The sequence below is a fragment of the Myxocyprinus asiaticus genome, chromosome 6, assembly GCF_019703515.2.
Source record: "Myxocyprinus asiaticus isolate MX2 ecotype Aquarium Trade chromosome 6, UBuf_Myxa_2, whole genome shotgun sequence".
NCBI lineage: Eukaryota > Metazoa > Chordata > Actinopteri > Cypriniformes > Catostomidae > Myxocyprinus > Myxocyprinus asiaticus.
Genome location: NC_059349.1, coordinates 48,667,253 through 48,693,582, shown reverse-complemented (window position 1 = coordinate 48,693,582; position 26,330 = coordinate 48,667,253). Strand labels below are relative to the sequence as shown.

General features: G+C 37.2%; 3 protein-coding genes across 4 annotated transcripts in view; all 3 read left to right on the top strand.

Annotated features, from left to right (window-relative positions):
- Positions 1-13,744, top strand: part of LOC127443132 (supervillin-like) — an 88,068-nt gene extending 74,324 nt beyond the window's left edge. For both annotated transcript variants that reach the window (XM_051701666.1, XM_051701667.1), the window contains exon 39: positions 12,783-13,744. In XM_051701666.1, the coding sequence (XP_051557626.1) occupies positions 12,783-12,869 (87 nt within the window). In that variant the 3' untranslated portion in view covers positions 12,870-13,744. The remainder of the gene's footprint in view (positions 1-12,782) is intronic.
- Positions 431-2,881, top strand: LOC127443159 (macrophage mannose receptor 1-like). The gene is made up of 6 exons (XM_051701719.1): positions 431-515; positions 587-949; positions 1,040-1,375; positions 1,477-1,785; positions 2,250-2,513; positions 2,700-2,881. Exons 1-5 carry the CDS (start codon positions 482-484, stop codon positions 2,504-2,506), a joined length of 1,299 nt encoding a protein of 432 aa, XP_051557679.1. The 5' UTR covers positions 431-481; the 3' UTR covers positions 2,507-2,513; positions 2,700-2,881.
- Positions 13,745-17,596: 3,852 nt separating the features above from the next.
- On the top strand, positions 17,597-20,194 carry LOC127442752 (uncharacterized). The gene is made up of 4 exons (XM_051700924.1): positions 17,597-17,660; positions 17,744-18,052; positions 18,454-18,720; positions 19,489-20,194. The coding sequence occupies exons 1-4, from the start codon at positions 17,597-17,599 to the stop codon at positions 19,617-19,619; spliced, it is 771 nt and encodes a 256-aa protein (XP_051556884.1). The 3' UTR covers positions 19,620-20,194.
- The last annotated feature ends 6,136 nt before the right edge of the window (positions 20,195-26,330 follow it).

Sequence of the window (26,330 nt, the reverse complement as noted above, 5' to 3'; positions counted from 1 at the left end):
CCCAAGACAGACAGAGCAAAATCAAGTAAAAACTTAGTATTTGTTATAGGTGAGTGTAATTTGTGTTGTGTGAAGTGATAAGATGCTAAAAAGGCAATATTTTTGTTGTTAGATATTTTGATTTCAGATAAATGTAATGTTGTTTCTTTGTAAAACTTGATTTCGGAGAAGCCGTGTTACAATTAATTAAAAAATTTGTTTATCGCTGTATCAGTTCCACATCATAATTACAGTTATTGAAAATAGCTGCTGTAGTAAGTTAATGTTGAAGACAATTTGTTACATATGCTTTTGACAGTGTCGAAGTAACACTAAACATATTGTCACAGGACAATTGAGGCTCCTGTCACTTACTTTTGAGTTTCTGACCAAGGAACAGGAGGGCCAAAAAAAAAAAAAAAAAAAATGCTTGTTCATCTTCCTGTTTCTCATATGTACTTATTTAGGAGTCTGCAGCATGTAGTGAGCTGTGTGAATAATTATGGAGTGTTTGTTAGTCCTTTTTCTGCTTTCAGGTTGGTATCGTAATTTATAATCTGTTTACAAATGTATGCATATGCCAATATTTAAACATTTATTTCAACAGGGCTCTTCTGGAGCAGTTCTGGTCTTTCTCGACAGTATCACTATATAAATGAGAGAATGTCCTGGAATGATGCTCAGAGTTACTGCAGATCGAGGTACACTGATCTGGCTACTGTAGACAGCATGAATGATGTGAGCAGGCTGGTAAAAACAGTGGATGCTGGTTACAGTGGATCAGTGTGGATTGGACTGAAGAGGGGGACACAGAGCCACTGGGGTTGGTCTGTGGGAGACAATACTCTCACACAGTACAGTGGCTGGAAACCAGGGAAGCCTGATGGTGAAGGAGAATGTGTCTATTTTGCCTTTGGATTTTGGTTCAATTACCCATGCTCAAAGCGGCTATACTTTGTGTGCTACAATGGTGAGTATTCGGTTGTTGATCTGTTTGAATATTTAGTTTAGCTGAGAAAGAAAAGCTGTGGACTGATTCTTTTTGTTCAACTGTTGATAGAAAGCACTGGCTACAACATGATAAAAGCTTGGAAAAACTGGACAGAAGCGCAGAGCTACTGCAGACAGTATTACACTGATCTGGCCACCATCCGCAGCTCTGAGGAACAAAGCCAGCTTTATAGTATTGTTGGGGATGGGCCATGGGTCTGGATTGGTCTGTTCCAGGATTCTTGGGAATGGTCTGACCAATGGAGCCTTTTCTTTAGATACTGGGCAGCAGGACAACCATCCCAGAGTTCAGGTTCTGGTGACTGTGTTGGCATGTTGACAACTGATTCTGGGAGATGGGCTTCTGATAGCTGTGATCTAAAACGTCCGTTCATCTGTCATGGAGGTGAGTTTCTTTAACAAATAAATTCAAACCAAAGTCAGATGTCTGAGTAACAAAAGTAAGCACGGCGTAACTTTTTTTTTTACATTTTTCTCTCTCCCCAGTGCCCAATGATGAGAAAAGTGTGTTTGTGCTGACTGGAGGTTCTGTTACACTGAATATACAGATTGGAAACCTGCCACAGTTTGATACATTGGTCTGGATGAATAATACATTAGAAAGTTTTGTGACATTTATAACTAAAACTAGCAAGACAATGACTTGTACTTCTTACAAGGACAGAGTGATTTTCAATCAGACAAGCTTCTCTATAACACTGAAGAATATGCAGAAGACAGACAGTGGAGTGTACAGAGCACACATATTTGGACACATTAACACAAATGTTGCTGAATACAAAGTATCAGTTATAGGTGAGTCTAATGAGGGAGTTCATATTCTGATCAAATTCAAATTAAGTGTATTTGTGTGTGTTATTTCCGTTTGATCTACCGTACAGTATCACTGATTTTGAGAGTAAATTATCTGGAACATTTAGGCCTGCAATTACACAGACTTCTTTATTCTTTTTCTTTTTTCTTTTCTTTTTTCTTTTCTTTTTTTTTTTTTTTTACAACAGAAGCAAGGTAATTTGGAAATTGTGCTTTCCAGGCCAGGAAAAGTTGTTGAAATGAATGCATTCTTAAAAATGATTTTTAAAGATCCTTGTAATCATGAACGACTAGCAGAGTCATGGAATTCTTTGGTCAAAAGGAGAGGGAATCTGGTTTATTCTATGTTTAATGTATATAGTACATTAACATTATTACATGAGTACATTTTTGTTAACTATATACATGTGTGCTGTCGTGTTTAACTGTATGTGTGTGTGTTTCAGATGCAGTTGAAGCTCCTGTCCTGAATATTTTCTCTAACTGGTCCAGTGACTCCTCTATTGTGAAGGTCACATGTAGAAGTCATGACCTCAGCCTCAGCACCAGCTACAAAAACAACAGATGCTGTCAAGAGGAAATTAAGTCCTTTGGAATCTCCACTCTCATCCTGAATTTTACTGAGGACTCCATCATCTGTAACCATAGCAACCCAGTCAGCTGGAGGCAGGAAAGAAAGGAGATTAAACAACTGTGTCCCTGATATGAAAGTAAATACATGTCCCAACCTAATACATGCAAACACACACACTCCCACATATAAACTAGCAATAGTAGTTTTGTGAAGAAATTAAATGAAGACATTTTTACGAATTAAACGTTCTTCAGTGATTGCGTTAATAAATTCTGAACAGACTTTTGCAGCAAGAAGATGTTTTTGTAACTTTGTGTTTTAGGTGCAGCAGTGTGTCCCCCAGCTGGCGTGTCTTTGTGTCTGCTAAAGACTGTGCTGTTCTCTGTATCTCTGGTGCTCATGATGTCTGCAGTCATCACTGTTCATATCAGAGAGAAATTGAAGAAATCATGAAGTCAAAATTGTACTTTTAATAAAGATACTAGGTCAATTTCAGGATGCTAAGTCACTTTGTTGTCTTCTGTTGGCATGTGAATGTACATTAAGAAGTTCTTTTGTGATTATCACAATGTTAGCTAAGCACAGCTTCTTATCCCTCAAATTATGATTACAGCTTTTTTGTTTGTCAGGTAAAGAGATACAGTACACACTGTATATTCATGGTATAAATAATGCTGGGATGTCAGGTGAAGTTCCATCTAACCGTTAGGTGGCACCATACATGAGGCGCTTGTTCTGTATTATAATTATGATTAAATGCACCTGTTTTGCTATTTAAGTTCAGCTGTTATGTCTGTTGTAGGGAATTAACGACTTTGTGTCAGGGTATATTTACAACTGCCAGAATTTATCACCATATGTAGGGAATTTGCATAATGGTTAGCTTATGGTTTTAAGCTTATGCCTGTGGCATTTTCCAACCACTAAATCAAGGAATTAGATCAGTAAGAGGATTAACTATTGATTTGGGGAATATAAAAGAATCAGTGTTTACGTCCGAGCAAAGTCTGCGGCCGGCGATGAGTTGATCGGCACGTAAGATTAATTCTTACAGTAATACTATTTTCATGGCCATTGAAAATAATATCACAAATAGATTTAAATACAGTTTATGTGCAATGCAGGGTTTCAGGATCAACATATTTCTAGGGACTGATATGTTTTGACCAAATACAGAGTAAAATTCTCTTTGAATACAAACAAGACTTTATTAACTAATCTACAACATAAAACTAAACACACATACAGTAGACAAGCATAAAACACAGTGTGGTGTGTGAGCTTTGACATAAGATGAAATGGAAATCATTTGTAATGGAAAAATGAACTTAATAGAGTCGACAGACCATGCCTTGTGAACCATAATTACTTAATTTAGTATGCTTGGATTTGCAAACAAAATTATTTATAAAACACCAGCACTTTAAGTGAAAGTCAAATCCCTTTATTGTCACTCAACCAAATACACAAGCGCAACAGTGGGTGAAAGTCTTGGGTGCAGTTCCGAGCAACATAGCAGTCATGACAGTGATGAGACATATACCAATTTACAATAAACACCAGATTTACACAACACAATTTACATATCTAATATACACAAAATTACACACAACACAATATACAAATAATAATATACAATGTACAGTATACAATACACACAATATAGAACACACATACACAATAAAAATAGAATAGTATATATACAATAAAAATAGTGTATATATAAAATATACAGTAGGTTGTATTGTGCTGTATGCTGCGATACCTCCTGTCTGATGTTAGCAGTGAGAGCAGCCCATGGTTCGGGTGGCTGGAGTCTCTGATCCTCCGAGCTTTTTTCACACACCGCCTGGTATAAATGTCCTGGAGGGAGGGAAGCTCGCCTCTGATGATGTGTCTGGCAGTTCGCACCACCCTTTGCAGGGCTTTGCGGTTGAGGGCAGTGCTGTTGCCGTACCAGGCAGTGATGCAGCCATGTCAGCCTGACACAGCAGCATTGACTTAACATATGGAATAAGTTTGAGGTGGAACTATTTGTTTGTCCAACAAATGCCAGATGGGATGAGTGTCTCTGAAACCCAATATTTCTGCCAATTTTGACAGAGCCATTGTTACTCATTTTACATGCAAAGAAGTTAGCCAACCATTAAAAAGGTAATTTGCATATAGAAGCCTTAAAGTTACAGGAACAAAATCAGCCTGTTTAAAACTAAGGGTCAGGAAGAGGGTGGAAAGTGGTTATGTAAAATTAAATAACTTTTTAGGTGCATAAAATGCTACAAAAATGTAGAATATGTCCCCTTTCGGCTTACACTTGTAAGACTGTCATTGGTCTCTTCCAAGTGTGTGTCATTGGATTCGTTTGTGTTCTTCATCAGCAACCCTTACTTGTGGCATTCCTCAGGGCTCAATGCTTGGGCCTATTTTATTTTCTATGTATATGTGTCCATTAGGTTCTGTTTCCTGCAGCATTAACATTTCTTACCATCTTTATGCTCAGTTGTACATTCCTCTTAATCTAGGAGATATTCACTCTTTCAATTCCATCCTTAAGTGCCTGGAAGATGTTAAGTTGTGGTTGGTGAGAAACTTTCTCCAGCTTAAGAATAAGACAAAATGTATTGGTTTTTGGTTCTCCTTCCAATAAGATCAAGAACAGATTAACTTCTATTTCAATGAATGTGTCTGACCTTGTTAAAAGCCTTGGTGTAACCTTTGACCCAGCCTTAAAATTTGATAAACAAATAGTGTTGTAAAAGGTAGCTTCTTTCAACAGAGAGGTATTTCTAAACTGAAATCTATTTTATCTGTTAAAGATCTGGAAACGGTTATTCATGCTTTTATATCCTCTCGTCTTGACTACTGTAATTTCCTATACATGGGAATTTCACAGTACCATCTATCCGCTTGCAACTAGTACAGAATGCAGCTGCAAGGCTTCTGACAGTTATTAAAAAGAGGGAACATGTTACACCAGTGCTGGCGTCTATTCACTGGTTACCAGTTCAATACAGAATTGAATTTTAAAGGTGTTATTTGTTTTCAAGGCTTTGCATGGTTCAGCTCCACAATACATTGTGGATCTTATCTGTCCCCATTAGACATCCAGACCTCTGAGGTCTTCCAGTCAAATGCTACTGTCTGTCCCCCGTTTGCGAATGGGTGATCGTGCCTTCTCTCATTGCTCCCAAACTTTGGAGCTGTCATCCTTTAACCATTAGATCCTCACCAACTATAGTGACTTTTAAATCTCGTTTTCAAACCAATTTTTTATTTTATTTTATTTTTTGGCTTTTGAAGCACAGCAATGACAATGGTGTTCATGAGTCTTTTGAATGTATTATGTTTTCGATTTCATGTTATTTTATGTCTTATGTGGCTTTTGGAAAGTTTTGGAAAGCACCTTGGCCAACTGAAATCCTTTTTAAATGTGCTACAAAAATACAATTGTATTGTGTGTGTCTTTGTGCAGTGGGCAGCAGGCAGAAGCCGGATCAGGTGCGTAGTGCAGGTCCCGGCAGGGAGAAGTGCTGCTATTTCTTCTGGCAGGGCAGAAACTCCACAGTCAGTGAGAAAGGAACATCAGCGCTGATGACGGTCGAGCTGGATGAGGAGAGAGGAGCTCAGGTAGGGCAAGATATGCAGATTTACACACCGGTTTACTGCATTCTCTCTTTCACTCACTCCCTCTTTCTGTGTCATATGTTCAGATGCAGGTGCTGCAGGGGAAGGAGCCGCCCTGTTTCCTGCAGTGTTTCAACGGGGGGATGATAGTGCATTCTGGGAAGAGAGAGGAAGAGGAGGAGAACATTCAGAGTGAGTCTCTCTCCTTTTAACACTAACAAATTTGAAAAAACTCTATTTCTGTCTGTTCTGTGGTGATGTTCAAAATGGCTTACTGCGTACCTTCTTTTTAAAAAGATAGTATGCCATATACATATTGTGCACAATGTGCATGTTTTCATGGAATTGAATGCATGGAATTTCTGAATAATACACAGTACTATATTCTACCTGAATGACATACCACATACTATATACCACAGTGTGATAATTGAACCGAAAGCAATATCAACCATGATATATTCTTTTAAATTTCTCACTTTTAACCAATGTAACCAGTAACCATTGTTGAACTACGGTATTTGTAGTAAAACCATAGTAATCACAAAATGTACCATGGTTTTTACTACAGATACAATATATTAACCATGATATGTGTAGTAAAACCAAAACTATGGTAATAAAAATAATAATCATTCTGAAAAAAACAAACAAACATGAAACTACAGATTTACTCTAGTAACACCATAGTAAATTTTTGGTACAAAGGTTTTTATCTTGATTTCCACCAATAAACATGCCCATATGAAAATCACGGATTTATATACCACACTGTAAACTGTAGTTTCATGTTTGTTTTTTGCAGAATGATTTTTATTACGATAGTTTTGGTTTTCATGTGTTATTAATATGGTTTTTAGTGTTCGACTGAGATGTGTTTTTCAGTGGCCGATATCCTGTAAATGCAGATAAACATAATACAATTTAACAACAGCAAATCAGATGTATTTTGCATTCTATTGTGAGATAGAAAACTATTGTGAGGGAATGCAAATTTTTTGTAAGGAAACGAAAAACTATTTCAGAAAATAAATCCCCTTCCTGTTCTCTAAGAGACTTTGCATATATTTACACAAAATCGGGTGGAATAAATCACCATATTTATACACTCTGTACTGTTTCACATACTATTTAAAAGAAATATATATTAGGTAGCATACAGCATATATTGTGCAGGAAGCGGAACACTAGTATTCCTTTCCAAAAGCCTTTCCTTTGTCTTTTGTGCCTATTTCACCTATTTTTCTGGTCATTTATATATTTTTGTATTTGATTTTTTAGAAATATCAGTTCTATCTTGTTTGTGTTATTGTCTTTCTCAGTTTGTACTATATGAGTGTGTTTGACCCCCTTCTCTCTGTGTATCAGATGAATGGCGTATGTACTGTGTGCGTGGTGAGGTGCCAGTAGAGGGCCATCTGCTGGAAGTGGCCTGTCACTGCAGCAGTCTGCGATCACGCACCTCAATGGTCCTGCTGAACATCAACAAAGCCTTGATTTACCTGTGGCACGGCTGCAAGACACAAACACACACACGGCATGTAGCTAGAACTGCTGCGGACAAGATCAAAGAACAGTGAGTCTTGGTCTCTACACTTTTAATGTGAACATTTTTCAAAAGCAGAAAGCAAGGCACATATTTGGTGCACATCAGTACATTAATCATTCATAAATAATAAATTAATGGAATGCACAAGTGTACAAATTAAGTGCACTGAATTGGAATATAATGCATACTATATATTAGCGAACAGAATACAAGTATACACGACTGTGCATTTGCACACATTTAGTACAAGTTAATACAGAATACATTTAAACTTTGTTCCCTTTGTTTTCGAGGCGACCACTGGAGGCAGGACTTCACAGCAGCTGCAATGTGACTGTTCATGAATGTGAGGAAGGTTTTGAGCCAGTGGGATTCTGGGAAGCATTAGGCAGAAAGGACCGCAAGGCATATGATTGTATGCTACAAGGTAAAACCCAAGACATCATAAGTATACTAAAAGTATCTATTTTTGAATTGAAATTGTAAAATGTTCTGCTTTAAATCTCCCTTTCCATATTTTGTTTCTCTCTCTTTCTTTTGTAGACCCCGGCAAGTTCAACTTCAACCCACGCCTGTTCCAGCTCAGTAGTTCTTCAGGTGAGTTTGTGGCACAGGAGTTTTACAACCCCTCCAGAGCTCCAGACCTGGTTTGTTCCCTGCCATTCCTACAAGAGGACCTGTACTCTGCCCCTCAACCAGGTACAGGAACAACACGTATTCTTTCATAAGACATAAAACAGTGAGCTAAACTGATGCATGTTTACCTCTCCTCTCTCTGTCTTTCTGTTTCTAGCTCTGTTCCTTGTGGATAACTATCATGAAGTTTACCTGTGGCAGGGCTGGTGGCCACAGGATACAGAGAGTACTGGTTCTGCCCGCATCCGCTGGGACTCCGACAGAAAGTGTGCCATGGAAACCGTGCTGCAGTACTGTAGAGGTGGTTGACAGCTTTATTAGGCAATGATTGCTTGAGTGAGATTTTCCAGCATAGTTGAAAGTACACACCAGACATTATTCAATAGAAGATATCAGACCTCTGTCAGACCTCTAAGAGACTGATAACTGACACTTCTCTTTGTCCAGCAGAAAAGAACGAGAAGAAGCCTCAAAAGTCCTATCTTATCCATGCTGGACTGGAGCCTCTGACCTTTACAAACATGTTCCCCAGCTGGGAGCACAGAGAGGATATAGCTGAAATCACCGAGAGGGTGAGACTTCTCACTCATACTTCATACAAATAGTCTTTGTGTCTTTTGGATGTAGGCAGCAAAATTATGCATTCCATGTATCCTTATTTGATGAGGCGATTTCAAAATGCAACAAAAGTGAAGATTTTCATCCATGATGGTGGATGAAATAGAGGTAAATGTCAATTTTAGATTTAACTATATTGTACTGTTCCTATTTTCCTTCAGTGCTCAAAAGAATATAATTAAATTAACAATTTAAACAATTAATTTGTGTGTGCTAATTGTTTTTGTACTTATTCAAGTATGTCAAGTTGTTAGTTGCCTACATAGACAATAGACAGTGAGGCTGCACACTAGGTTTTGGAACATTGTCTTTAAAGCTGCTAAAACTGCTTATAAAAGTGTTTAAAAAATGTGTGTTTCTACAAGCGCTGTCAATTAAAATGACAGATTTTAATCAAATTTATTACATGGTATGCCGATTAATTAATCGCATATATAAATATTTGCTCAAAGTCCCTCAAATAACAATAATTCTATATATAATGATTAAATAATTATAAAGTTATATTTAAATAATTCTAAATAAAATATATATATATATATATAAATATATATATAAAATAATTCAGATAATTAAAATGCATAACATTATTGTGGCAGACGAGTAAAGAATTGATAAGACAATACAAAAACTGGCTTTAGAATCCAATATATAGTTTATTTCCATATTATTGAACATAAGCCAATATGTCAGACTGGCTTATGTTCACAGCAAATTATAATGTACTCCTGCATCAGACGGTCGGTTTTGGTGCGTCTCACTTTGTTAAACATTGTTTTTAGGTCACTGTGTCACGTTAAACATAGTTTGAAACTTAGAAAAACAACTCTTGAGATCCCTGCATTATGATAAAGCTGTGTTTGAACGCTAGAACGTGTTCTCATCTTCTGCTGTCGGTAAGTGTGGTTTGTTCTCTGTCTGTATAAGCTGTGCACTGCCTATACAGCTGGAGTGCCGCTTACTGCCCCCTGGAGAAAACAGGTGGTACTTCAAGCTTGAATTGCTCCGATGGTAGGAATATTCCTTACTACAGACCAGGGATGCACTATTTTTTTTATATAATTAATCACACTGAATAAACATGTTCAATCGACAGCCCTAGTTTCTACATAAAGTTGTCTTACTGTTGACATTAAAATATTCAGTGTGTGTTTGTGTTGTGTGCAGGAGGCAGAGGTGTGTAATCAGATCATTTTAGTGGAGGATGTTTTGGCTCGACTCAGTCAGAGCATTTATCCTCCCGCAACACTACAAACTCGCCCCCTTCCCCACGGTGTCGACCCCTTGCGACTCGAAATGTACCTGTCAGAGGAAGACTTCGAGGTAAGCCACACACTCCCGGTAGAACACTTGCAATGCCAAAGTCATGGGTTTGATTCCCAGGGAATGCATGGACTGAAAGAAATGTGCCTTGAATGCACTCTAAATCACTTTGGATAAAAGTGTCGGCCAAATGCCTAAATGTATTTCTAGATTTTTTTTTTTATGTTGAATGACTGCTGAGAATTTGATGTTTTGCCCTTCTGACTCTAGGCTGGGCTTTAGGGAAGTCTGTGTAGGTAAGTGGTTTTTTTCCGACATCGATCGTTGTCACAGGGATAGATTGTTTCTATGGTAACTAGACTGCCTCACCTGCTTTATACTTTGTTTCTTCCTTTTGTCTTCCTCACTTTGGACAACTTCTCTTGTCCAGTCTTTCTTCAGCTGAAACCCGGGGAGCTTTTTGATACCTACACCAAAACACACGCACGCATGCATACAAAAACAGAATGTGAAAATATACAAACATTATCTCATAGATTTGAAATGCTGTGTTTTATTTTCCAGCAGTACTTGACACATTTCTAAGAACTTGTTACAATGTGTCCTAACCAGGTGTGACAAGATAAAGCAAAGTAATAAATGTATGTCCCATGGAAATCTCTTCCATGTTCAGATATATTCACATTGACAATGATCTACAGCAATAAAGCGATCCAAAGTCATTCATTTTCAATCAGAGTTTGCGATTTGAGGCGACATGAGAAACTGCAAGAGATAAAAAGTACAGATATTACAAAGGACGCACCATACAGGTTCTGCTAGGGAAAAACAGTACAGATACTAAGGATGAACAATGTAAATACTACTAGGGACAAATGGTACAGATACTACTAAGGGATAACCGTACAGATGCTACAAAGGGTAAAGGCCTCGATATACTTCCGGTGAAGTTCTTCTGCGTTCTTCATTCAGGGGTAAAGAGAAGTTCGAAACAGCCAAGCAATGGTATAATGTTTGCAAATATTCAGTCACCCGTCACACTGCTGTTGGGAGGCATCTAGAAGAACATTTAAATGAGGATGCTCAGTAAAACTATTGTGATTTATTAAAATGTGTTATCAATGGCTTTATGCCTCATTCTATAAGTAGAATTCACATTAGGTCAGTAAAAGAAGCTGTTTTAACACCTCGATGATGATTTAAAGTAATATATGTGCAGTATAAAATGTTTAATTTGTCTCGTTTACAACACACAGCCATAATATGCGCTTATTACACTGTTATTGTAATTTATGATGGCACTGATACTACTCCAAAGATTGGCGTATAAAAGAGATTTAAAGTCTTTCTAGCAAGTCAGTCCACTGGCAGTCATCTTTGGAATGCTCCTGGGAAGCTATTTCCAGTTATGAAAGTACAGTTCCTATTTAGTTGAATGGGGAAAGATCGAAATCTCAAAAATGGTTGGTCAAGATTATGATCAAAGAACACGTTTTAAATCAGCAGTAAAATCTGACAACACCAGAATCATAAATTGTGCTGCTATACCTCAGATTATGCTAAAAAAACAACATTTTCCTGGCTTGTATAGCTAACGCGCATGCACGTTCTCGAGTTGATTAACAGGCGTTTTTGTGTCTAAAAGGAGATTGGCCGTTTTACCTGTAAGGTGGGACTTCCTTTCTACATCCGTTGACCGTTCATATTAATAGAAGTGCCCCATTTCTGCTAAAGAGTCTCTGGTATTAACGGGCAAATACAGACAAAAGAATGATGATAAGAGAGGCATACAATCTCTTACTTTGGGCAGATGTGTGAATGGCTTTCGGTGCAGATGGCACATGAGTAAATGGGCACTTGAGAAATTTCTTTTGTAGACCAATTAAACAAACAAAATCAAAAAAATCCCATGACATGTTCTTGGAAAATGTCTCCACGCCAGTGATCGTACAGATGTAGGTAAATTTGCACAAGTTTGCTAATAACTGCACGCCAGTGTGTTCATGTTGACAGATCTTGACTGACTGAACTTCATAAACAGAATTAGCTGTCGGCCTCAATAGCAGTAAGGTGTTTAGCAGCCGAAAAAGACATTTTCCTAAAAGTTTGCCCAGGCGAGCTGTTAGGGAACCACCGAACCGAAGGCGAAAACCTTCTTTTTGGCAAAATTTTGTTCTAAATGATGTCACACCCATTTGTTCTTCGATTCCGTAGGAAGTATATTGGGGGCATTAAGCAGTACAGATACTACCAAGGGTGAACAGTACAGATGCCACTAAATACTGATGTGACCTTCAGTACATGTACATCGCTGTTCATTTGATTTGTACATTTAATCTACCATTTTGTTCTAACCAGCTGCGACCACAAGTAGCAAGACGTTTTGTCGGTCGCTTGGTTTCTGTTTTAGTAGCCCCGCCCACAGTGGATTCATATTGGTCCAAAATCCTGCTTTGCATGGTTGTATGTTAAACATCAGATATGTTCTGATTGGCTGTGAATTTGTTACTTTACACTAAGTTTCATTTTCAAAATGACTTAACATTGGAAACTTGTCGCATCATGCCTAATTAGGTCACAGTGTTACTGCAACCCTTTTCCCTCGCCCTTTCCTGAATCCGAGTGTGTTTTGTGCATATACAGTATATGAATAATGGTAATTTTTTTGTAAATGTGTGTCTCCCTTCTTTCATAATGATTTTTCTGTGTTCTCAGAGCGTGTTAGACATGAAGAGAGAGGAGTTTGACACTCTGCCTGGATGGAAGCAAGTGAACCTGAAAAAAACCAAAGGACTGTTTTAGAAACCTGACAAATCTTCATGACGACAAAATTATCTATTTCCACCATGGCCACCAGTTCTGCAGTTACCTCGGCAGTTTGACCTCTTTTGGTTAAGCAAAGGTGGTTGTGCACTTAAGAACAGGGTAAACGGTCAGGTCAAAGGTCGTTTTAGGATCTACAGATGCACCTGCTGTGGCGTCCGCTTGTGATGTATTTATTAAGTCCGTGGAGGTGATGTGTGTCTCTGTGGGTTTGTCTCCTTGCCACGTTTATGTGCAAGTCAGGATTTTCAACGTACAATCTGTGAGCAGTACGTGTTTGTAACATCTAAAACGATACCTGTCTTTTAACTCACCTGTAATTACTGATTATCTTTTGAAGTATAAGAAGGAAATCAAATATTTTGCTCACCTCTGCAATCAGGATGCCCTGTGGTGAGTGCCTCTATCTGGGTGTGCGTTGGTCTAATATGCGATGGGGTTTTGTTGTGATGTGTGTCTATGTTTGAGAAGTCTGCTGCATAATTTGAAATTGTATAAATGTGTAGGAAACAAACTATAAAAAATCATGTGTGATGCTGTCGTATGTCTGTTCCTTTTATGATTTTAGAGGAGTTTACATGCTGCGTCTGTGTTTTTTCTGTATTCTTTCTGTGTGAATGGCTGATGGTTGTGGTGGTGATGCGGTGTGAGGGGCATTGTGTTTGTTTATATTCAGACAGCATGGAATATTGGAGGAGAGAAAGAAATGACATTAATTTAAATGTACAGTATAGTGCCTTGCTTTGTGTACAGTTTCTATACCAAACACACACTAGTCTGCATTTCAAAGACTTACTTTGTGGTAAAAGAAATATTGAATAAAGAAAGCATATCAAAAATAATTCATGTCCAAGTGTGTCTTTTAAAGCACAAGTTTTTGTGCAATAACTTTGTAATTTAAAATGCGTATAGAGACCACTTAGGTGTTTGTGCAAATTTGCTGTTGATTTTGTCTTTGTATAATGTATACATTATTGGCTTAACTGTAAGTGTTTTGATGGCTGTTGTGTTTAAATGCATATGTGTGTTTCAGATGCAGTGGAGGCTCCTGTCTTGACTGTTGTCTCAAACTGGTCCAGCTATGAAACCTATACTGTGAACATCATGTGTAAAGGTCATGTTTGTGCACTTTGGTCTTGGTCTGCACAAGTACAGACTTCACTGTTGAGGTCCCCGCGGTTCCTTGCTACACATAGGCTATTGATACATGCTATAAGCAGTCATTTCCTACGCTGATTCCGCATTGTATAGCTGTGCTGCTGTGTAAAGTATAAAACAGATTAATAACAGGGGTTCAATACAAGTTAAGCTCAGTCGACAGCATTTGTGGCATAATGTTGATTACCACAACAATTAATTTCCACTCATCCATCCTTTTCTTTAAAAAAGTAAAAGTCTGAGGGGCCATTTACACGACAACGTTTTCAACTTAAAACAGGAAAGATTTAATGCGTTTTGGCTGTTCGTTTACACGACAACAGCGTTTTGAGGCCTGAAAACGCAAACTTTTGAAAACGGGTTTCAAAGTGCAAGTTTTTGAAAACAATGCCATTATCGTCTCCTTGTAAACATACAAAAACGCGAATTTGTGAAAACGATGACGTCATGCACACGCGTATTACGTGTTCAGTCTATAGGCATGTGCGCGAGTACTTCAAATCAATGCGCGAGACATTCAAAACTATAGTGGCGGACTACAGGACTGTGTGCTGCTCAAGATTTAGAGTTTGACGCTTCTCCAGCAAAGTGTAGATTTACTGCATCACTACTACGACCAGCGATCGCCATCTTCATTGTTTGTATTCACTGCTCTGTGGAAGAATGCTTATGTGTGCAGGCGCGTAGTGTTTCTTTACAAAGTGACATCGGCAACTACTGGCCTGGCATGCATAATACAGTGTTTTTAGTCGTTTTCGCAGATCCGTGTGAACGGGGATCGTTTTGACAACGTTGTCATCTGTATACGAAACTTTTCAAAAACGCAAAGGAAAAACTTTTCCATTTTTAGTACATCGTTGTCGTGTAAACGTAGCCTGAGTTCCAGTGAGGCACTTACAATGGAAGTGAATAGGGGCCAATCAGTAAATGCTAAAATACTCACTGTTCTAAACGTATAGCCACATGGAATAAACAATATGTGTGTTACCATGATTTTAGTGTGATAAAATCGCTTGCTAACCTATTCTGTGTAAAGTTGTAGCCAATTTTAAAGGGGTAATGAAACGGCTTTTTTTTTTCTTTTTTTTCCTTTTTTTTTAGTTTTATTATCTTCCCTGATTTCCATTTATAAAGTTAGTAACGTTGTTTTAATGTTTAAAAATTTTTAAAAAATTTTTTAAAAATCATAATTTAGTAATATCTGATCATTTTCCACCCTGTTTCTGGCACACTGTCTGAAATGCTCTGTTTTGGTATAAGCGCCTCCTTAAAACTTCAATGTAAACTCCCACTGTATGATTGGCTAACAGCATGCAGCCCCTCAAATTAAGCCATTTTTGAAACTCAATCTGAAGCGAATGAACAAGCTCCACAACATTATAAAACAAAATTTTAGGGGTTACACAATGCACATCCAACACATTGCATCTAAATATATTAAACTGTTCATCTCAAGCACAACTGTTAACACTCGCACCCTGTCTACACCGGAATGCGAGAGTCACATTGCGTCAAAAGCAATAGAACCCATTATAAGCTTTGTCTACCATGATTACTTTGCTGCGCATCGTGCCCACAGTAAATGTGTCCCATTCCATTTTGCACTGCATGTGGTGGTGCTGCTACTGCCAACAACAAATAAAGGTTTAGAATGTTTGTGTCAACGCGCCCAGTGTACATAGCCTCAAGTGTATACAGCCTCAAGCCGTCGTGACACTTCAACGGACGCGCCCGGTGTTAACAAGGTGTCGGCACCATAAACTATCAAACAGTCATGACATTTGAAATATTCATTAATGGAACTTTTTACTTACAGTTTTGGATTGGGTCCAAGTGTTTTTAACTGTGCCATCCTTCAATAATGGATGCTTTGCAAAGCTTGAATCATTTTATGACTGTTCACAAGCAATCAGCACTGAAATACGCTGAAGACACATCCACGTGACGCACATACAAACTCCAAAGCACAGTGTAAAGTACACACACACATCCAGTTTCCAGTATCATCCTGCACTGAAATGCACATCGCCGGAAATGCATCTAAACGGTCAAAGATGTCTATCCAGTGCATGTTTACAATTAAAAATAGTGCAGATGGGCGAAAGAACGAGTCCATAATTGGCCCCATTCACTTCCATTTTAAGTGCCTCAATGTAACCTAGAATTGTATTTTATTTTTTTTAAAGAAAAAGATGGGTCTAAATTTTTTAATTAATTAATATTATGCCACAAATGCTGTCAATTGAGCTTAACTTGTATTGAACCGGTAATATACCTTTTTAAAACCGTTTTCTCTGTATCTTTGTTTTATTTTATTCTCATGTCAACCTCTTCACTCTTGAAATGTTCTGAAATATATGTTTACATCTGTGTCCTAGAGACAGAAATGTAGAGAGCATGGGTGACATTTATCCTGAATGTAGGCTACAGGTAACATGACTGTGCTGTTGGTCTTTCAAAAAATGAGGCATTATTTTTTAACCTGAAAAAAAAAGAAAGCATTCGAAGATGCCTAGGCATATTTAATTGAATTGTGCATGTACAAAATTATTTCATATGATGAGAGAATTTATTATTATTTTTTTTTACATCTTTCACACTGTTCTGGCATCAGTTCATCGAACTGCTCTTCAGACATCAAGGCTTGCTTTTCTTTGAAGATGCTTCAAAACCACTATATAAAAAAATTATATCAAATATAGCATCAACTTAGCAGAGCTAACCCTAACCCTAGATTCGAAGGCCTTCCGGAGAAACTGAAATAAACTCGGCTTCAACTTTTCTCACGATAGTACGATATAACGCAGAGACTATTCCTCTCATTCTGTTGGTTATAATGGCATTCACTGACCATGTCGTAATCTTCATTATTATTGTGGTCTCCACTAGAGGTAACGTGTCCAGTTTAACGACTTGACCATGTGTTTGCTGCTTAATTGCCGATTTGTAATTTTAACAATGTTTCTGTCGGCCTAAATGGTAATAATAGCATAGGTTTGTGTTGTATCAAGATTTTGGTACGCTCATTATCTGTCTTTATGTAAAAAATAAATTAAAATTAAAAAATTGTGTGTGTATATATATGTGTGTGTGTGTGTGTGTGTGTGTGTGTGTGTGTGTGTGTGTGAATGCAAATATAAATGTAACTTTTTTTCATAAATGTACAATTACATGTTGTCCAATGTACATTCTAAACTGTAGCTTTAAATTCAATGCAATATATCTTGTGTGGCAACATTATTTTTCCACTTCTGAATGATATTTCTGTTGCAGAACATTATTCTCGTGTATGATTGAATTTTGCAGTATCTAGCAAATACAGATGCCTACGTAACAGAAGTAAATTGTAAATGGCCAAGAAGATTTCAAACTGACTAAACTGTATCTCTTAAAGGGATAGTTATATTCTATATAAGTAAATATTCTGCCATGTACTAACCCTTGATGTTTCAAACCTGCATGCATTTCTTGTTTGGAGCACAAAAGGAGAAGTTAGGCAAAAAGACAGTCACCATTCATTCACTGTATGGGAAAAAAAAGATGCTAAAATGATGAGTTTCTCCTTGTGTTCCAGAGAAGAAAGTCAGGTTATAGATTTTGAACAGCATGAGGGTGAGTAAATGATGACGACATTTTGGGTGTGAACTATCCCTTTAAGCATGCTGTAACTGTACATTTTGTCTCTTTCTCCTCAGTGTCCAGTGATGAATACTCCAGGTTTGTGCTGACGGGAGGTTCTGTTACACTGGATATACAGACTGATAAACTGCAACAGTTTAATGCATTGGTCTGGATGAATGATAAATCCGAAAATATAGTGCGTTTTACAAGGGAGCCTAGAGTTATGAAACCTTACAGTCCATATGAGAATAGAGTGGAGTTCAATACTGACACCTTCTCTCTAACACTGAAGAACATGCAGAAGACTGACAGAGGAGTCTACAGAGTTCAAACAACTAGAGAAAATGAGACGCATGTTGCGGAATATGAAGTATCTGTTATAGGTGAGGTTAATGAGGGAGTTATGTATGAGATGATTGTCATTTATGTTCTTATATTCATATTATGAGCAAGTTAAAGTTTCTTTACTGCAGTTTCCTTTCGATCTACTGGACACTGATATTGAGAGGTCTAAGAATTAGGCTTGTTGATATTATTACGTAATATTTAATCATTAATACAACTATTATATCACAAAATGGTCTGTTATGAAGTGAGTGAAATCTCTAAAATGATTTTTAAAAATCCTTCTCCAGTTATCCTAATGACTTTTCGAGTGACAGAAATTCTTTAGTGGAGGAGACCTTGTTTTTGTGCAAACTTGCTGTTGATTTAGTCTTTGTATAATGTATGCATTACTGACCTTCGTTTGTTTTTGTTGAATGTTTTGTTGTGTTTGTTTCAGATGCAGTGGAGGCTCCTGTCCTGACTGTTGTCTCTAACTGCTCCAGCAATGACTCCTGTACTATGAACGTCACCTGTAGAGGTCATGACCTCACCCTCAGCTCTACCTTTCACAATTACAGGTGCTCTCATGTGGAAATTGCATCCTTCGGCATTATCACACTCATCCTGCATTTCACTGAGGACTCCATCATCTGTAACCATAGCAACCTCATCAGCTGGAAGAGTGAAACAAAAGATACCGAACAACTTTGTTCCCTACATGAAAGTAAATACACGTCCTATCCTAAAACATGCACACATACATACATACATACATACATACATCAGGGTTGGGAGAGTTACTTTAAAAATGTATTCCACTACAGATTACAGAATACATGCTGTAAAATGTCATTTCTAACGCATTTTGTTAGATTACTCAAATTCAGTAACGTAATCTAAATACTTTGGATTACTTCTTCAGAACTGGTGGATTTTTTTCACTTGTTTTGACTATAAAAAAAATCTGCTTGTACAGTAAGACAAAATACACGTTAAAAATACATTTTCTGAAAAACCTAAATATCTTATGCAGTGTTGCTTCTAAAGAAAATGCATCTTGTTTTAAAGAGTTTTAGATATTTTTCACAGAAAAACGAATACGATTTTTGTGTATGCATGTAACGCATCTTAAAGTGTTTCACCACTGTCCAAATGCTCTTTGGATCGCATCATATATGGATAGGCATAAATGTTTCCAACTGAAGAGATGACAATAAAATGCAAAGTAATCTCTTAAGTAATCAAAATACTTTTAGATTCTAACTGTATTCTGATTACCAACCATTTAAATTGTAACTAGTGGAATACAGTTACTCATAATTTGTATTTTAAATATGTAATCCCGTTACATGTATTCCGTTACTTCCCAACCCTATACATACATACATTAGAATTAAAGTTTAAAATTAACTTGTGCTTCAGAGATTGTGTTAATACATTATATCCAGACTTGTACAGCAATAAGATCTATGAAACTTTGTACATTGGTTAGGTGCAGCAGTGTCTCCCCCTGCTGGTGTGTCTCTGTGTCTGCTGAAGACAGTGCTGTTCTCTGTATCCCTGGTGATCATGATGTCTGCAGTCATCACTGTTCATATCAGAGAAAAACTTAGAAGATCTTAATCTCTCTTTCTCTCTCACACACACACACACACACACACTTGTTTTTGTTTTTTTATAATGGTGGAGATTTCCATTGACTTCTATTGTGTTTTTATACTGAACTAATACTATTTTTAATCTAACTATACCCCTAAAACTACCCCAAATGAAAAACTTTTTGAAAATGTATTAAGTCATTATTTAGGATGTTTATTAAGTTGTTTTTGTCATATGGCCCGTTGGCTGGTGACTATAATGTAGGTAGGCGATTTGATCTAAATGAGGACATACCATACATCATTATTGTTTTATATAATGCTAAACCAAACAGTTATTTAAAAGATCTGCATGTCAAAATGATATGCATGAAAATGATACTGGGTTATTTCAGGGAAGCTGACTCACTTTCATGTGATGTGTTCTGCTTTCATGTGAATTTGCATTGAGTAATGCTGTGACCAAAAGAAAAAAAAAAAAAAGCTCAACATTTGTCAATAGTTTCTTTGGTAATAATCACAATGTCCGCTAAGCACAGAAGTATACTTTTTAATACTACTATGAGACTTTTAAATACTGTTTTAGTCGCTTGCTTGTCTGGCAAAATAAATACATATAAATACTCTTTAAAGACCGTTAATTTTTGCTAACGGCCCCTTCACTGAGCTCAGATTCTGCACTTTTTGTGATTCTTCATAGGTTGAAGTTATGCTTGTATGTCTGTTAAAGAGATGGTTCACACAAAAATGAGAATTCTCTCATCATTTATTCACTTTCATGCCATCCCAGATGTGTATGACTTTCTTTCTTCTGCTGAACACAAAGATTTTTAGAAGAATATCTCATCTTTGCAGGTCCATACAATGCAAGTGAATGGTGGCCAGACCTTTCAAGCTCCGAAAAAATCACATAAAGTAAGCATAAAAGTAATCCATACGACTCCAGATGTTTAATACACTGTATGTCTTCAGAAGCAGTATAATAGGTGTGGGTTAGAAACAGGTCAATATTACAATATTCATTTTTTACTACAAATCTCCACTTTCAGAATGTGAAAGAAAGTGAAAGTGGAGATTTATAGTTGAAAAAAGGACTTAAATATGAGTTGTATAGATTACTTTTATGATGCCTTTGTGATTTTTGGAGCTTGAAAGGTCTGGTCACCATTCACTTGAATTGTATGGACCTGCAGAGCTGAAATATTCTTCTAAAAATCTTCGTTTGTATTCTGCAGAAGAAAGTACACATCTGGGATGGCATGAAGGTGAGTATTTTCATTTTTAGGTGAACCATGTCTTTAAATACAGGGGGTGAAGGTGTGGGTGAGGGTGAAGTTAGCCCCTGCTGGCAGATGCCATAACTTACCAAAAAAATCTGTTTTTACATTGATAGCCATTTAAAAAGTAGCTCTCTCTTCTGAAAAGAGTGGTCTATAAGCATTCCCATTCACCTCAATGGCAATTGCTTGGCTGGCCTGGAAGTACGTAATCTGCATGTTGCCACCTTACTTCATGGGCACTCTGACAGGTGCTATGTCCCAATTCGCTCACTTGTACGCTCATTAACCATATAGTGAATGCCAGTGAGAGCACTATGTGAGGAAGGTCATTGGTTGTACAGTCTTAATCAGAGTACATTATGGGTATAATCAAGTGAATAATGTATGGGATGATGATATTCACTGAGAATTCAACAGCTAGGGTTTTTTCAGGTACATGTTAATGAAGAGTCTCCAGTAAAAACAGGAAGTCTAAAGGAAGAGGGCACTGCCCACAATTGATTGAGACAAAAGATGACCTGACTTGCTATCAGATAAATATTTTCTCATCACACCAGTTTAAACGTTAACGTTTTTTTTCCACTGAAGATGCTGTTAGTGGTAAACTAACAGAAACCATGTGTGGGAACTAAGCAGCCAGACTTTGTGCAAGAGATAAAGAGATAAAAGCAAGCAATACACACAAAAATGATGGAAAATTAAATAAGCTGCAAAAGACAATAGAACTGAAACAAGCAATATATTAAAAAAAATAAATAAATGTGAAGTAAAAAAAAAAAAAAAGCAAAATTAAAGAACTATGTGAAACCAGCATGGAAAGATATGTATCAGATGCACAGATATGTTAGATTCAGAATTACAAAATCATCTTTAATAAATACAATCATTGTAATTTGTTTTTTTTATACCTAGGACATACAGGCAGAGTTAATATAAAATTAATGATTATATACAGAACACTGATGAGCCAAAACATTATGACCACTCACAGGTGAAGCGAATAACATTGATCATCTCCTAACAAGGCCACATGTCAAGTTTTTGGTAGATTAGATTGTAAGCGAACAATCAGTTTTTTGCAGTCAACGTGTTGAATGTAGGCTGAGTGACTTTTTGAGAAGGGCCAAATTGTTATGGCCAGACGGGGTTAGAGCATCTCTGAAACGACAAGTCTTGTGGGGTGCTCCCGGTCAGCAGTGGTGAGTACCTACCGATAGTGGTCCGAGGACTGACAAACCACAAACCGGTGACAGGGTGTTGGGCGCACAAGGCTCATCAATGCACGAGGGCAAAGAAGGATATCCCATCTTGTCTGAACCGACAGAAGGTCTGCAGTGGCACAAGTCACAGAAAAATGTAATGATGGTTAAGGGAGGAATGTGTCACAACACAGTGCGTCGCACCCTGCTGCATATGGGGCTGCGTAGCTGCAGACCGGACAGAGTGCCCATGATGACACCTGTCCACCGTCGAAAGCGCCTACAATGGGCACACAAGCATCGAAGCCGGACCTTAGAGCAGTGGAAGAAGGTCGCCTGGTCCGATGAGTCTCGTTTACTTTTACATCACATGGACGGCCGTGTACGTGTGTGCCGTTTACCTGGGGAAGTGATGGCACCAAGGTTATTATAGTTTTGCATTTTCAAATCATTTTTTATTTTATATCGTTTTCAAATGTGCTATACATTTCAGTTTAGTTGGTTTCATTAATGATTTTGTTAGTTTTAGTTTTTTTTTAAACATTCATATTTCATTTTTATATATATTAGTTTTAGTAATTATAGTTTTGAGAGTTAACAGAACACTTCCAGAGTGTAGACTAAAGCAAGACATTTGAATTTAAGCTTGGCAAACTTACAAAATACACCTAAAGCAAAACGAAACAGTTGAATATTTGCACAGTTTACTTAGACTCAGCATACTTGTGCATAATAACAATATCATAATGGTTTGAGATTCAACAAAGTCACAAAGAACCAAACAAAAGCAAATCTAAAAGTTACATGTATGAATTTCAAATGAACTCAAATTCATGTTAAACATAAAATCGTGTTAAACTGTTGATGCTCACTGTACTGACGGTGGGCACTCCATCACTTTGTTTATATATGTTTACATTTACTGCATACATATGATACGTGTCTCGTATAATCTTGAAATCCGTGGTCATCTGTATATTGTATGTTATCCATTTAATCACGCCGCTGCAGCGCAGAAATCATCCAAATATGGATATGAAGAAAAAAGTGCTTCACATCAGAGACCACATAAACAGACTTCCTTATTCGGATCTATAGTATAAGCTCTGTGTAAAGCAAAAAATAAATAAATAAATAAATAATAATAATAATATATATATTTAGTCTGATGAAAGATGTCATGAATATATAGATGACTATGAAAATGTATGGTTTGTCAATATTTCCCAAGGGATGGTATTTGTATAAGTTTATTGATTAATTGATTATTGATTCATTCTGTGAATGGAATCCACATGAAATCAGTAAAAGAAACTGTTAAAACAACTTGATGATGATTGAAAGATATTTGCGTTAGATTGTGTAATTTGTAATGTTTACATGGGCTAATGCTAACACGCTAGCGCCTTTGCCATAGTATTGCACCTGTTACTCCAGTATGCCAGCCTTTGCCACAGTAGGACCTGAAAATATTTATAGAAGAAATTACTCTGACGTCACACCTCAGGAAACCGTGCTTCCGGGTTCTTTTGAGCTGCAGATTTCAATGGTGGAAATAGGCAGCGCTGCAGTTTTAATAATCTTTTAAGCTTTACAGAATGTAATAATGTCCGTTAATAAAAGTAATATCTATGGTTTACAGTGAAGAAATTATGTGGGTTCTTTTCTGAAATGTCAGCAAACCAAGTTTAAACTCGGTTCAATGAGCATGTGTGATTATGTCGGACATGTAACAGATTGATGAATACACATTCTCACACGTTTAACACTTCTAAAGCCTAAGAATTTGTGTACTTAGGAATTAAAAGTACCATCAGACATACAATATGTGTCTTAACTGCTTAAATTATTAACCCACATACAATAAATGATGTTTTTCTAAAATATGATCATATTCCATATCACAGCCATTTTCGATAGAACAATATTATTTACTGCATTCAAAATAAATGCAAAGACATTATTTTCACAATATGACATATTTTTATTCACTTATCCTTTCACAAACAGCAGTCCATGTGCTGTGGTGGTGGAGACGGGATCTGTTACATCTGATCATATAAGATCATCGTTAGATTATATTTGACCTCCTAGTAGATTTTTATACCAAAACTATAGAAATGTACTAACATAGAAAGCCTAGACTGTGTGTGACCCAGGAGAGGGCACTTGAGGACATTGATAGTGCTGATGTTACAAGAATGCTCTGTGTTCTCAGCCATAGCAGAGACAATGGTACTGACATGAGAAAACTCTGGGAAAGCACAGTAAAGTTAAAGATTAACACAACCAATAATCAAATAGTGCTCAGATTATGATATATGATTACTTAGAATGTATACTTTCATAATAAATGCATTTAAACAGTTATTTAAAAAAAAAAAAAAAATAGACTAACAGCCAGGTTTCCATCATTAAAACGAAGTCAGAGCCTTTGTGAAATAATGGTAGTGGGCCGAATTCATTTGATACAAACAATATTAAGTGGGTGTAACTATGAGGTAATGCTAGATAACAAACTGTATAAGACGTGGAGGTTTTGACCGGGACACTCAGGCTTCAGCTGACGTCTCGGGTTTGTTGGTTCTGTTCAATAAACTCTAACCTTTGACACCTGGAACTCCTGACTTCGAGAGTTTTCTTATTGCTTGCTCCACTACAATATCTGTCACAGCGACAGCACTTTGGAAATTAAAAACAGCTGTTTGCATGATTTTTTTGGATAAAAAAAGTGAATATCAACCAACAGCTGCTGTGGGTCAATTGTGTCAGAGCAGAAGCGATAACAATGACGGTGACCCGTGAAATATCATCATTTATGTTAAATCCTATGTTCTTCCTAATACAGTGATCAGGTGGAAATTTGAAGAAGTCCTAATCTCCAATAATCTGTAGAAAACAGGGTGTTTCAACCCCACAAACAGCACTTTTTGGGCCGTTTCAGCGCAATTTCTGCACAGTGCCCATAGACGGCAGCTTTTTTTTTCTGGGCTACCAAAAGAACCCGGAAGTGGCTGAGCAGAGCGTTTGTTTGTGAACAGTAACTTCATCTATTGAATATCGTGAAAAAAAAATTTATACTTGTTTTTAAATGTTTTTGTTTCAGTTTTAGTTTACGAAAATAACCTTGGATGGCACCAGGGAAGACGACAAGCCGGTGGAGGGAGTGTGTAGCTCTGGCCAATGTTCTGCTGGGAAACCCTGGGTCCGGCCATTCATGTGGACATCAATCTGACATGTGCCACCTACCTAAACATCGCTGTGGACCAGGTACACCCCTTCATGGCAATGGTATTCCCTGATGGCAGTGGCCTCTTTCAGCAGGATAATGCATCCTGCCACGCTGCACATATTGTTCAGGAATGGTTTGAGAAACATGACGAGTTTAAGGTGTTGCCCTGGCATCCAAATTACCCAGAACTCAATCCATTTGTGCATCTGTGGGATGTGCTGGACTAAAAAGTCTGATCCACGGCGGCTCCACCTCGCAGCTTACAGGACTTGAAGGATCTGCTTCTAATGTCTTGGTGCCAGATACCACAGGACACCTTCAGGGGTCTTGTAGAGTCCATGCCTTGGAAGGTTGGTGCTGTTTTGATGGCACGCAGAGGAACAACAGCATATTAGGCAGGTGGTCATAATGTTTTGGCTCATCAGTGTATATAAAGTATACTGTATAGTATTGAGTAGATTTCAGTATTTCAGTATATCTCAGTGTTTGCTATGTTCCTCATTTGTAAGTCGCTTTGGATTAAAGCATCTGCTAAATGATTAAATGTAAATTTCATTATTGAATCCTTTAGAATATTGAAGAAAATGCAGAGGACCCAAGACAGACAGAGCAAAATCAAGTAAAAACTTAGTATTTGTTATAGGTGAGTGTAATTTGTGTTGTGTGAAGTGATAAGATGCTAAAAAGGCAATATTTTTGTTGTTAGATATTTTGATTTCAGATAAATGTAATGTTGTTTCTTTGTAAAACTTGATTTCGGAGAAGCCGTGTTACAATTAATTAAAAAATTTGTTTATCGCTGTATCAGTTCCACATCATAATTACAGTTATTGAAAATAGCTGCTGTAGTAAGTTAATGTTGAAGACAATTTGTTACATATGCTTTTGACAGTGTCGAAGTAACACTAAACATATTGTCACAGGACAATTGAGGCTCCTGTCACTTACTTTTGAGTTTCTGACCAAGGAACAGGAGGGCCAAAAAAAAAAAAAAAAAAAAATGCTTGTTCATCTTCCTGTTTCTC